This window comes from Malaclemys terrapin, chromosome 10 (genome assembly GCF_027887155.1).
Source record: "Malaclemys terrapin pileata isolate rMalTer1 chromosome 10, rMalTer1.hap1, whole genome shotgun sequence".
NCBI classification, from domain to species: domain Eukaryota; kingdom Metazoa; phylum Chordata; order Testudines; family Emydidae; genus Malaclemys; species Malaclemys terrapin.
The window spans coordinates 55,963,737-55,976,569 of record NC_071514.1 but is presented as its reverse complement, the minus strand read 5'-3'; the positions used below and the strand labels follow the sequence as shown (position 1 = coordinate 55,976,569).

The 12,833-nt window shown below is 50.9% G+C and overlaps 1 protein-coding gene across 1 annotated transcript in view; it reads left to right on the top strand.

Annotated features, from left to right (window-relative positions):
• Positions 1-12,482: 12,482 nt before the first annotated feature.
• PGAP6 (post-GPI attachment to proteins 6) overlaps positions 12,483-12,833 on the top strand; it is a 50,205-nt gene continuing 49,854 nt past the window's right edge. Inside the window, exon 1 of the mRNA XM_054042057.1 lies at positions 12,483-12,713. Coding sequence (XP_053898032.1) covers positions 12,611-12,713 — 103 coding nt within the window. The 5' untranslated portion in view covers positions 12,483-12,610. The remainder of the gene's footprint in view (positions 12,714-12,833) is intronic.

The following is a 12,833-nucleotide window of genomic DNA, read 5'->3' as shown; positions in this document are numbered from 1 at the left end:
CTCTCGTAAAGGCCATCGCCGGCAGGGAGAGGGAGGGGAAGGAGGAGGAGGAGGGGCCGGTATGCACCATGCTGGGGGAAGAAGCGGGGGAGGGGGGAAGCTTGGCTGCCACAGGACCAAGCTTCTGCCTCCTGCCCCCGCAGGGGAGAGCGGTGGGTGGCGGGGCAGGAGGCAGAAGCTTGATCCTGCGGCAGCCAAGCTTCCCTCCTCCCCCGCTTCTTCCCCCAGCGTGGCGCTTTCCGGCTCCTCTGCCCCTCCTCCTTCTCTCACCGGGCAGGCAGCGTGCCACTCAGAATCGGCTCGCGTGCCGTGTTTGGCACGCGTGCTGTAGGTTGCCAACCCCTGTCCTAGAGGGTAACTTTTAAATGTGTTTCTGCTGCCACTTCACCCCCTGCTCTCTCCATGTAAATTACTAAGGATAAAAGGTTGTCTGCTCCCTCTACATGACTGCAGATGTAACAAAGAGATGCATTCCCCCAGGGCAGCACCCAGCAGCTCCATACCTATGCTGCAATTGTCACAAGGTTGATGCTATTCACTATGGCCTGAAGAGAGAGAAGCTGCTGTAGAAGAGGGAGGAGTAGGCAGTGCATGTGCCTCTTACTAAAGTCATCACGGAAACAACAGACAAATTCCATAGTGTCAATAAACATCTGTTGGTACTTCCCTAAAACTGAACCACAATGGAGGAGGCAGCAGATGTGACACTTCCCAGGGGTACCCACGGTTGTGAGGCACCTCCCTACCACCTGCCCTTAGAGCAGTGGTTCTCAATCTCCGGGCCACGGGCCATTTGCGGCCCAGTCAGCACAGAGTTGCGACCCATGTGACATCCTCAGGGCCATAGAGGTAGTATTGGATGCAGCCCACATAACACATTGTGGGCCACATATGTGACCCACAATAGAAAATAGGTTGAGAACCACTGCCTTAGAGTCAGGGGTGAAAGAAACTTAAAGGACTTACTGGTACTCCAGAGTCCTGCGGAGGGGGCGGGGCCTCAACTGGAAGAGGTGGGGCCTTTAAATCCCAGGGCTTTTAAATCAGGATTTAAAGGGCTTGGGGATCCGGCTGAATCTAGGATCCCCGGGCCCTTTAAATCACCCCCGGAGCTACCAGCTGCAGAGGCGGCTGGGAGCCCTGGGATTGCATCTGAAGAAGTGAGGTTCTTACCCACGAAAGCTTATGCTCCCAATACTTCTGTTAGTCTCAAAGGTGCCACAGGACCCTCTGTTGCTTTTTACAGATTCAGACTAACACGGCTACCCCTCTGATATTTTTCTCCATGTCTTCCGTCCTCTTCCAGCCAGGTTGCCGATGCTAAGTTGTGCTTTCCCCCTGCCTGGCACTCAGCAGCAGCTGCAGGGGCTCCCCTCTAGCTTGCAGCAGGGAGCAGGGAGACTTGCTGAGAGGGAGAAGCAAGCCTACCCCCTGTATAAGAACAGTTTAAACTCAGCTGTTCCCTATGCAGTTCAGCCCACGGGGTTAGGAGCCGTTTCTGGCATCCTTGTTAATTTCACTCACAGTTGTTGGGGGGGGGGGGGAGGGTGTGTGTGACCATGGCAGGGGCAGTTCTTTTCTGCCCCCTGGATGAGGGGATCTCCAATACTACTATAATACAATAGTAGGGGCCGGTTGCTGGGGTCGGGGCAGTCGGCGGCAGGCAGCAGCTGCATTGTTTGTGACACACTCATTCATACACATACATACTGTATGTATTACTGTCCTGTGGGGAAGGTGCCAGTGCCCTTTTAAGGGGTGGGGAGACAAGTGTTTTGGGCTAACACCTCAGGAACTTCTGCTTAATGTGTGCTGCTTAATGGAGTCCGTCCTTCCCTGGGGGGCTGTTGGTCCAACTCCTACACTGAAGAGCTATCTTTTTTGAGAGATCCATCCATACTGTACCTATACATTTAGAACATACCTGGATCAGAGTAGATTTAGATCTGTGAAGCAAGACAAGAAGATTTTGTTTTCCCAGGAAGACATTCATGTGGATGTTCCAAAGTTAGCTTTTGAATGCCATACCCCCACATGGTGGGAGCCAGGGGGGCAAGGTACTACGTTGCACCATGCCCACCAGTGCCCCGCTTTCCCTAGATCCTCCCTATTTCCTAGCAAGTCAGATATCAAGGATTTTTTAATCTCCCTTCCAGGCACATAAAAGAGTGCAGGGGGCACATCAGTGGGTGGCTAGTAGTAGGGGAAGGCAGGGCAGGGGTAAATGAAGGACAACTGGAATAGCCTTCATGAAATATACAAGATACTTAGAGAAAGTTTTGTCAATTTCAGCCTCTGTACTCTGCAGGCAGGACAAAACAAAAAGAGATCTGAGATTGCGCCCTATGTTCTTATGCAGGCAGCTAGAGGGGAGAGCCCCTGCTGAGTGGGGGGTGGGGAGGATTTAAGCTGTGCAGCCAAATGCTTGTATTTGTTGTGTATATTAGCTTCGGCAGCACATATACTAAAATTGGAGAGATCCCCTCATCCTGGGGGCAGAAAAGAACAGGCCCTGCTATGGTCAAACACACCCTCCCCCCCCCTCCCCCCCCCCCCCGACCCCCAGCAACTGAGTGAAATTAACAAGGATGCCAGAAACGGCTCCTAACCCTGGGGGCTGAAGGGCGCAGGGAACAGCTGCGTTTAAACTATTCTTATGCAGGGGTTAGGCTTGCTTCTCCCTCTCAGCCAGTCTCCCTGCTCCCTGCTGCAAGCTAGAGGGGAGCCCCTGCAGCCACTGCTGAGAGCCAGGCAGGGGGAAAGTACGGAGCCTAGCATTGTCAGACTGGCTGGAGGAGGAGTCAGACTGCACCTTTTCTTACCGGTCCTCTGTACTGGCCCGTACCGGCTTTCTTTCACCTCTGCTTAGGCCTGGTCTACACTACGGGTTTAGGTCGACTTTAGCAGCGTTAAACCGAATTAAGCCTGGACACGTCCACACAACGAGGCCCTTTCTTTCGAATTAAAGGGCCCTTTAAACCGGTTTCTTTACACCACCTCCGACGAGGGGATTAGCGATAAAACCGGCCTTTGCGGGTCGGAATTGGGGTAGTGTGGACGGAATTCGATGTTATTGGCCTCCGGGAGCTATCCCACAGTGCTTCATTGTGACCGCTCTGGACAGCGCTCTCAACTCAGATGCACTGACCAGGTAGACAGGAAAAGACCCGCGAAGGTTTGAATTTCATTTCCTGTTTGCCCAGCGTGGAGAGCACAGGTGACCACGCAGAGCTCATCAGCACAGGTAACCGTCATGGAGTCCTCCCAGGATCGCAAAAGAGCTCCAGCATGGACCGAACGGGAGGTACGAGATCTGCTCGCCATATGGGGAGATGAAGCAGTGATAGCTGAACTCCGTAGCAGTAAAAGAAATGGAAAAGTATTAGAAAAGATCTCCAAGGCCATGAAGGACCGAGGCCATAACAGGGACACACAGCAGTGCCGCGTGAAAATTAAGGAGCTAAGGCAAGCCTACCACAAAGCCAGAGAAGCAAACGGAAGGTCCGGGGCAGAGCCGCAAACTTGCCGCTACTACGCGGAGCTGCATGCGATCCTAGGGGGTGCAGCCACCACTACCCCAACCGTGTGCTATGACTCTCTCACTGGAGAAACACACAGGGAAGACGGTTCGGGGAACGAGGAAGATGACGATGGAGGTACTGTAGGTAGCTCACAGCAGCAAGGAAGCGGAGAAACCGGTTTCCCCAACAGCCAGGATATGTTTGTGACCCTGGACCTGGAACCAGTAACCCCCGAACTCACCCAAGACCCTCAGGGCACACAGGAGACCTCTGGTGAGTGTAACTTTGTAAATATTTGTAAACATTACAAAAAAAAAGCAAGCAAGTCTGTTAACGTGTATGGGGATGGGGCGGAAATCCTCCAGGGACATCTCCAGAAAGCTCTCCTGGTTGAAATGGGGTGATTTTATTAAGGGGGACATTCAGAGGCGCCCGTTCCTGCTCTTCTGACCAGAAATGTTCCCCGCTGTTAACCACGCGGTGGGGGGGAGGGGTGAAGTGATCATCCCAGAGAATCGTGTGTGTGTGTGTGTGGGGGGGGGTGGTTTACTTGTGTTTGTGCCGCATGTTAACCGGGAAACCGCAGCCCCCTCCTTTTACATTGAAACCCCATTTTAAATGGACAACCCAATTCATCCTTGATATGGGAAATGCGCTGCTGTTTGCAACCTTTCCCGCATGTTAAGAAGGTTAAAAAAGCCAAAACACTGTGGCCTACGATGGCTGCCTGCAAGCCGAAATATGCGACCTTGTAATGAAAGAGTGTACCCATTGTTCCCTAAAATGTGTCCTTTTTAACCACCTCTCCCTTCTCCTCCACCAGCTGCAAATGTTTCTCCTTCGCAGAGGCTCGTGAACATTAGAAAGAGAAAACGTAAGACGAGGGACGAGATGTTCACGGAGCTGCAGATGTCCGCCCAGGCTGATAGAGCACAGCAGAATGCGTGGAGGCAGTCAATGTCGGAGATGAGAAAAGCCCAACATGAACGAGAGGAGAGGTGGCGGGCTGAAGACGATAGGTGGCGTCAGCTTGCAGACAGACGGCAAGAGGCAATGCTCCGTCTGCTGGAGCATCAAAGTGATATGCTCGAGCGTATGGTTGAGTTGCAGGAAAGGCAGCAGGAGCAGAGACCGCCGCTACAGCCCCTGTGTAACCAACAGCCCTCCTCCCCAAGTTCCATAGCCTCTTCACCCAGACGCCCAAGAACACGGTGGGGGGGCCTCCGTCCACCCAGTCACTCCACCCCAGATGATCGCCCAAGCATCAGAAGGCTGGGCTTCAATAAGAGTTAAAGTTTTAAAATGCAGTGTGTCCTTTTCCATCCCTCCTCCCCCACCCATCCCAGGCTACCTTGGCAATTATCCCCCTACCTCTGTAAGGAACTAATAAAGAATGCATGAATGTGAAAAAACAATGACTTTATTGCCTCTGCAAGGGGGAGGGGAGGGTGGGGTGGGGTGGTTGGTTTACAGGGAAGTAGAGTGAACCGGGTCGGGGGGGGGGGTTGGAGGGTTCATCAAGGAGAAACAAACAGAAGTTTCACACAGTAGCCTGGCCAGTCACAAAACTCGTTTTCAAAGCTTCTCTGATGCGCACCGCGCCCTGCTGTGCTCCTCTAACCGCCCTGGTGTCTGGCTGCGCGTAATCAGCGGCCAGGCGAGTTGCCTCAACCTCCCACCCCGCCATAAAGGTCTCCCCCTTACTCTCACAGATATTGTGGAGCGCACAGCAAGCAGCAATAACAATAGGGATATTCTTTTCGCTGAGGTCTGAGCGAGTCAGTAAGCTGCGCCAGCGCGCTTTTAAACGTCCAAATGCACATTCCACCACCATTCGGCACTTGCTCAGCCTGTAGTTGAACAGGTCCTGACTCCTGTCCAGGCTGCCTGTGTACGGCTTCATGAGCCATGGCATTAAGGGGTAGGCTGGGTCCCCAAGGATCACGATAGGCATTTCAACATCCCCAATGGTCACTTTCTGGTCCGGGAAGAAAGTCCCTTCCTCCAGCTTTCGAAACAGAGCAGAGTTCCTGAAGACGCGAGCATCATGTACCTTTCCCGGCCATCCCACGTTGATGTTGGTGAAACGTCCCTTGTGATCCACCAGGGCTTGCAGCAGCATTGAAAAGTACCCCTTGCGGTTTACGTAGTCGGTGGCTTGGTGCTCCGGTGACAAGATAGGGATATGGGTTCCGTCTATGGCCCCGCCACAGTTTGGGAATCCCATTTCAGCAAAACCATCCACTATTGACTGCACGTTGCCCAGAGTCACTACCCTTGCTATCACCAGGTCTTTCATTGCCCTGGCAAATTGGATCACAGCAGCCCCCACCGTAGATTTGCCCACTCCAAATTGATTCCCGACTGACCGGTAGCTGTCTGGCGTTGCAAGCTTCCACAGGGCTATCGCCACTCGCTTCTCAACTGTGAGGGCTGCTCTCATCTTGGTATTCTGGCGCTTCAGGGCAGGGGAAAGCAAGTCACAAAGTTCCATGAAAGTGGCCTTACGCATGCGAAAGTTTCGCAGCCACTGGGAATCGTCCCATACCTGCAGCACGATGCGATCCCACCAGTCTGTGCTTGTTTCCCGGGCCCAGAATCGGCGTTCCACGGTATCAACCTGCCCCAGTGACACCATGATTTCCACATTGCTGGGGCCTGTGCCTTGTGAGAGGTCTATGGCCATGTCAATTTCCTCATCACTCTCGTCGCCGTGCTGCAATCGCCTCCTCGCCTGGTCCGGGTTTCGCCTTGGCATGTTCTGGCTCTGCATATACTCCAGGACAATGCGCGTGGTGTTCATAGTGCTCATAATTGCCGCGGTGATCTGAGCGGGCTCCATGATCCCAGTGCTAGCTATGGTGCCTGGTCAGAAAAAAGGCGCGAAAGTAGTATCTGATGGACCAGGAGAAGGAGGGCGGGAGGGAGGGAGGGAGGGAGGGAGGGCCAAGTGACGACATGGCGTACAGGTACAGGAACAGGGAGAAACACAAACAACTGTCACACAGAATGGTCCCCCCAAAGATTAAACTGGAAACCCTGGGCTTAGCAGGCCGTTGATTTCACGGAGGAAGGGGAAGCAAATGAACACAGAATAAATCTATTTTTTACATCTTAAGGTGGCAGCCGACGCTGCAGCATGAGTGACAGCCATACCAGTATGATGATGATGGGTACCAATCATAATATACCATCATCTGCCAAAAGGCAAGGGGCTGCTGCTGTGTAGCAATGCAGCCCCACGTCTGCCAGCCCCACGTCCGCCAGCACCCAGCATCGCCCTCGGCCTCTTCTGGGTGCTTAGCAGACAATATTGGGCAATTGGCAGAAAATAGTACATTATGACTGGTAACCGTCATCATCGAGACAGTAGCATGTCTGCCCAGGTGGCCATGATTGACAGCCACTCCAGTACGACGACGACGGGTACCAGTCATAATATACCATCGCCTGGAAGGGGCTGGTGCAATGCAGCCCTACGGCTGCCAGCCCCACGGCTATCACTCATGCTACACCGTCTACTGCCAAAAGGCAGTTAGCAGCTGCTGCTGTGTAGCAATGCAGTCCCACGTCTGCCGGCACCCAGAGGACATATGGTGACGGTGAGCTCAGCTGTGCTGAGCGGGCTCCATGTTGTCTGCACAGGTAACCCAGGTAACCCAGGTAAAAAGGCGCGAATCTATTGTCTGCCGTTGCTGTGACGGGGGAGGGAGGGGCCTGACGACATGTACCCAGAACCGCCCGCGACACTGTTTTGCATCATCCGGGCATTGGGATCTCAACCCAGAATTCAAAGAAAAGGCGTGAACCGCTTCGCGGCTCGAGCTGTGGCGCAAACGTAGTATCTGACGGCCTAGGGGAAGGAGGGAGGGGGGCCGAGTGACGACATGGCGTACAGGCACAGGGAATTAAAATAAAGAACGGTGGCTGTGCATCAGGGAGAGACACAAACAACTGTCACAGACTGGTCCCCCCCAAAGATTAAACTGAAAACCCTGGGTTTAGCAGGCCGTTGATTTGACGGAGGGAGGGGGAAGCAAATGAATACAGAGAAAATCTATTTTTTACATCTTAAGACGACGGTGCAGCGTGACTGATAGCCCTCGGCATCTTTCTGGGTGCTTGGCAGCAAATACGGGGTGGTGTATGACGATGGTCTTCAGGCCTATTGCACGAGCTGCTGCTCAGGGAAGACTCTGCTAATGTGCGATGACCCGACTTGTAATAGGCCGGCTAACAGTCATAATACACCATTTACTGCCAAAAGGCAAGCCCCACGGCTGCCAGCACCCAGATCGCCGATGAAGGCTACCAGTCTACTGCACCGTCTACCGCCAAAAGGCAGTTAGCAGCTGCTGCTGTGTAGCAATGCAGTCCCACGTCTGCCGGCACCAAGAGGATATATGGTGACGGTGAGCTCAGCTGTGCTGAGCGGGCTCCATGTTGTCTGCACAGGTAACCCAGGTAACTAACCCAGATAAAAAGGCGCGAATCTATTGTCTGCCGTTGCTGTGACGGGGGAGGGAGGGGCCTGACGACATGTACCCAGAACCGCCCGCGACACTGTTTTGCATCATCCGGGCATTGGGATCTCAACCCAGAATTCCAAGGGGCGGCGGAGACTGCGGGAACTGTGGGATAGCTGTGGGATAGCTACCCATAGTGCAATGCTCCGGAAGTCGACGCTAGCCTCGTACTGTGGACGCGGTCTGCCGACTAGAGCACCTAGAGCATTTTATTGTGTGGACATACACAATCGGCTGTATACAACCGATTTCAATAAAACCGGCTTCTATAAATTCGAACTAATTTCGTAGTGTAGACATACCCTTAGAGTAAGGAATTCTTGTCTAGTCCCTGACACCTCCAGCCTCTGGCAGCACAAGCACTGCCCTTCAGGCCTCTGCCAGACCTGCTCTCTTTACAGATTAAGGATGGACACATTCCAACATCTGAGTCCTCTGAGCATCTGTCTGGAGACTCCAGCCTCTGATCACTGGACACTCTTAGAACATCCTCTGTTCCCAAAGGGACAGTACACCCAGTCTTTCCAGTTACATTGCAGAACGTGGTTCTGCTTAATACAGCACTTACACTTCCTTTCTCTATAAAGAAGTCTATGTTTATTTAACAAAGTACAGAGATTCAAATGATAGCAAGCATAAATATTGGAAACAAAGGATATGATAAAATCATAACACACACGCCTAAATTTAACCAATAGGACATAATGTCCTAAGAGCTAAAGCTCACCCAAAAGCCTTCCAGCGTATTACACCCAGGCTTGGCTGTGATCTTCCATTCAAGATGCAAACCCGCTGTCAGCTTACTTTCTAGGTTAAAGATACAAGGGTGTCCTTTTGCAACTGCAGATATATCATACAGTCCTTTGATCTTGATTCATAAACCAGACCCCTCCAGCTGTGTGTTTTCCGTAGATTTTTTTAATTTCTTGTTCATTTGTTAATCTTGATTAGCAGATGGTTTAGGATGTAGATATGGATCCATGGTGAACTAGAGAATACAAAATTGTCATATAATTAGATAGATGAGTGTTGCCTGCCTGTCTGAAAAAAGCAAGGTGTTTGTCATCTCCTAGTGACCTTCTTTAACTCAGACCTGAAGGTTGTAATTTCCAGTCTAGGAACATAGCTCCTTACATATTATCCTTACCTACATTTCACAACGGTTATGATGACCAGTGTCTTACTCGCTCTGAGATCTCATATGCCTCCTTTTAGTGAATTATGCATATAACTGACCCAGGGGAGCCCTGTAAAACTCCATGCATCCCCTGTGCCCTCTGCCAGTTAGCTTCAAGAAGTTCCTGGGTCACAGCAGGAATAGACTCTAATCACACAAATCTCCCCTGATGCTGAGTGGGGGACACCCCAATAATCACCCACCTTTCCCTGGTCCTTTCAGAGAGGGGTTATACCACCTAGGACTCCAGTCAGTTTTTCCTCAAAGTTGTAAAACAGCCCTGGTTCCCCTCACACCTCATTGAACAACTGGGGCTCCCAACTGAACTTACATAGAAATGATGACTGGTGAATCTGGGCTGTCACCCTGCAGGTTTCCCAGCATCATCACCCAAATTCCTGCATTTGGGCAGAGAAGGGGTTTAATGTGAGCTCTACTTGCTACCCACAAAAAAGTCTGGGACTGTTCTCCTGATTGTCCCCAGCACCTTCCACACACACCCCGAGCTCTCTGCCAGTCAAACAAATATTAGTACCTAAGAATGTTTTTGGTTTTGTTTTTTTAAATCGGGGGTGGGGGTGGGGTGGAATCTGTGCCTGATTTCACATGAATTCTGGCAGGATCCACACTCAGAAGTACAAGAGCAGTCATCTACTCTGCTTTTCTGGGCAGAACTGAGCTCTCCAGTACACCCTCTAACCTTTCCAGAATTTGACTGCTGCAGCCATGGGACTAATGGCCCTGACAGCCCTGGCCACACCAATGGCTCTAAGATTTGTTTGGAAGTAGGTCTGAGAAATTTCCCCAAAGCCTGAGCCAGGGTGGGTAAATATTTATTTAAAAAAAAAATCAGATTTTAAAAAAAATCTACTTCAAATTAAATTTGAAATAACAACCTATATTAAGGCCTAAATTTATTATACTCTATTAAAACAATTTAAATTAAATACAAAAACATATTAAGCAATCCATGTTTGTTACCCAGCTTTAAAGAACACACTAAACAGCTGGAACTCACTGGCTAAACACCTGGAACTAGAGTTGATGAGTGAACCCAGCTTTTGACAGCACTTGGCTCTTCTTCTCAGAGGTACCAGATGACAGAATGAGGAGTAATGGTCTCAAGTTGCAGTGGGGGAGGTTTAGGTTGGATATTAGGAAAAACTTTTTCACTAGGAGGGTGGTGAAGCACTGGAATGGGTTACCTAGGGAGGTGGTGGAATCTCCTTCCTTAGAAAGTCACAGAGGGTCCTGTGGCACCTTTAAGACTAACAGAAGTATTGGGAGCATAAGCTTTTGTGGGTAAGAACCTCACTTCTTCAGATGCAAGCCTTGTTTTAAGATCCAAGGTGATTGGATCTGGACTCACCGGGAATTAGTGGGGGGAAAGGGAAGGGAGGGGGAATGATTAATTAATCATTCCTCCTTGTTTTAAGATCCAAGGGGGTTTGGATCGGTGTTCACCAGGGAATTGGTGGAGGAGTCTCTCAAGACTACCCAGGGAAGGGAGTTAGCACTTGGGAGTGGTGGCAGCAAAACCAGATCTAAGCTGGTAGTTAAGCTTAGAAGTTTTCATGCAGGCCCCCACATCTGTACCCTAAAGTTCAGAGTGGGGAAGGAAACTTGACAGAGGTTTTTAAGGTCAGGCTTGACCTTAAAAACCTGGCTGGGATGATTTAGTTGGGAATCATCCTGGCTGGGATGATTTAGTTGGGAATGGGTCCTGCTTTGAGCAGGGGGTTGGACTAGATGACCTCCTGAGGTCCCTCCCAACCCTGATAATCTATGATTCTCCAGGTGCAGAGAATATTTTCTTCACTTCAATTTATTCAGTTCAATGACTGATTCATTCAACAGTGAGAAAACAATTGAGTTGAAAAAGCAAGAGAGTCACTTTTCTCTTTCAATCTATGAATAAAAATGAGGTGTGGGAGGATGAGCTTGACTACTGTTAAAATCTTTAAAAACATGGTGTCCAGAAATAATTTAAATTCACTAACTCTATATAGCATCATTTTTTTAATAAATAAGTTTTAAATGCAAAACATACTTTGATAAACTGTTTCTTCTTTCCATCAAATTTAAAGGTACTTGTATTTAAATTAAAAAAAAAATGCTGTTTTTGTGCTTTTTAAGTGAACGTGAATTTTTATCCAGAGCTTGGCACAAAACACAAGTAAAAATTTAACATAATCTAGAGTAAAATAAGAAATATAGCATTCAACATTTTCTAACATAAAAATGTAAATTGCTTAAATGTGTACTCATGTAGTGTATTCTTCTGGTTAGCGAAAAAAAAGCACCAACTTTAGTGTAAAGGCTATATTTAGTTGCAAATTAACATGTTATAGGTTGATTCTCATTTGTTGGTAATCTTTCTTTAGGAATGTACAAATGCAAAACACAATTATTAGTTAAATCAGGCTTTCTTGCTTGCTGAGGTAAATCATGATTAATATTGATGATTTAAATCACTTTCATTTCAATGAAAATCAATCCTGGCCAGAACTAGGGCAGGTCTGGAGATGGCTCTGCCTCCCAGATCACATATGTGCTCTTGCATTTTTCTAGCAGCACCGCTGTGGTTCCCATCAGCCCAACTTATGTGCCTATATTTTAAGGGCTTGTTTACACAGGGAAACTTTAGAAAATTAACCTTTGAATTAATTAAAGGTGTGTATTTGAACTGCAATAAACCTCTCTGTGGACAGTCTCAAGCAGAATTAAAGTAGGCTATCAGCTTAATGGTGAATTAAAATAAATCAAATTAAGGCCGCTTTAATTCGGAATGAGAGGCATGTCTACGCTACAACATTGCTCTACCTATTTTACATCAGCATAGCGCCCCAGCAGTAATCACCAGAGTCCTGCCCCCAGCTCCAGGGGGCTCTTAAGGGTTATGGGGACAGGCGCACCACAGGGAATTGCCGGGGGATGGGTCACTGTGGGGTGAGGGGTCATTCTGGGGAGGTCTCTGGAGTCGGGGTATACAGGGAACTCTCTTGGGGCTAGGGAGTCTCTGAGGGGGTCACTCCAGAGTGGGAGGTGTCTAGGGGGTGACTCCAAGGAGCTCGAGGGAGGTCACTGTAGAGTGGGAGGTCGGGGGGGGGGGGGAGTGTCACTAAGGGCTCTATGGCATGACGGCTCACTCCTCGGTAAGGGCGCCTGTGGGGGTGGCGGGGGTCTTGTTCCGCCCCCCGGGCTAGAGGAAGCGCCCCGCCCCGGCCGGGCCGGGCCCGGCCCTTCCCCTCGGGCGGGGCCGGGCCAAGCCGCGGAAGCCGGGGCGGGACTCGGCTGCCAGGGAGCCGCAGGGGCGGTGATGGGGTCCCGCGGCGGGAGGAGTCCGCGGCCCCGGGCGGCGATGCCAGGATAGCGCAGCTGGTGCCATGGTGCGGGCAGCGGCCCCAGCGCTCGGGCTCCTCCTCCTGCGGCTGCTGCAGCTTCTCTCGCTCCCCGCCGCCCGCAGCAGCGGGCCCGGCGGCCCCGGCGGTGAGTGAGTGGGGCGGAGCGGAGCTGAGACCCCCCCGCCCGGCAGGGCCTAGCCGTGTGGGGCAGAGCCCGGCGCCCCCCCCTGCCCCGGAACAGACGCACAGCAGGGGCGGGCACAGC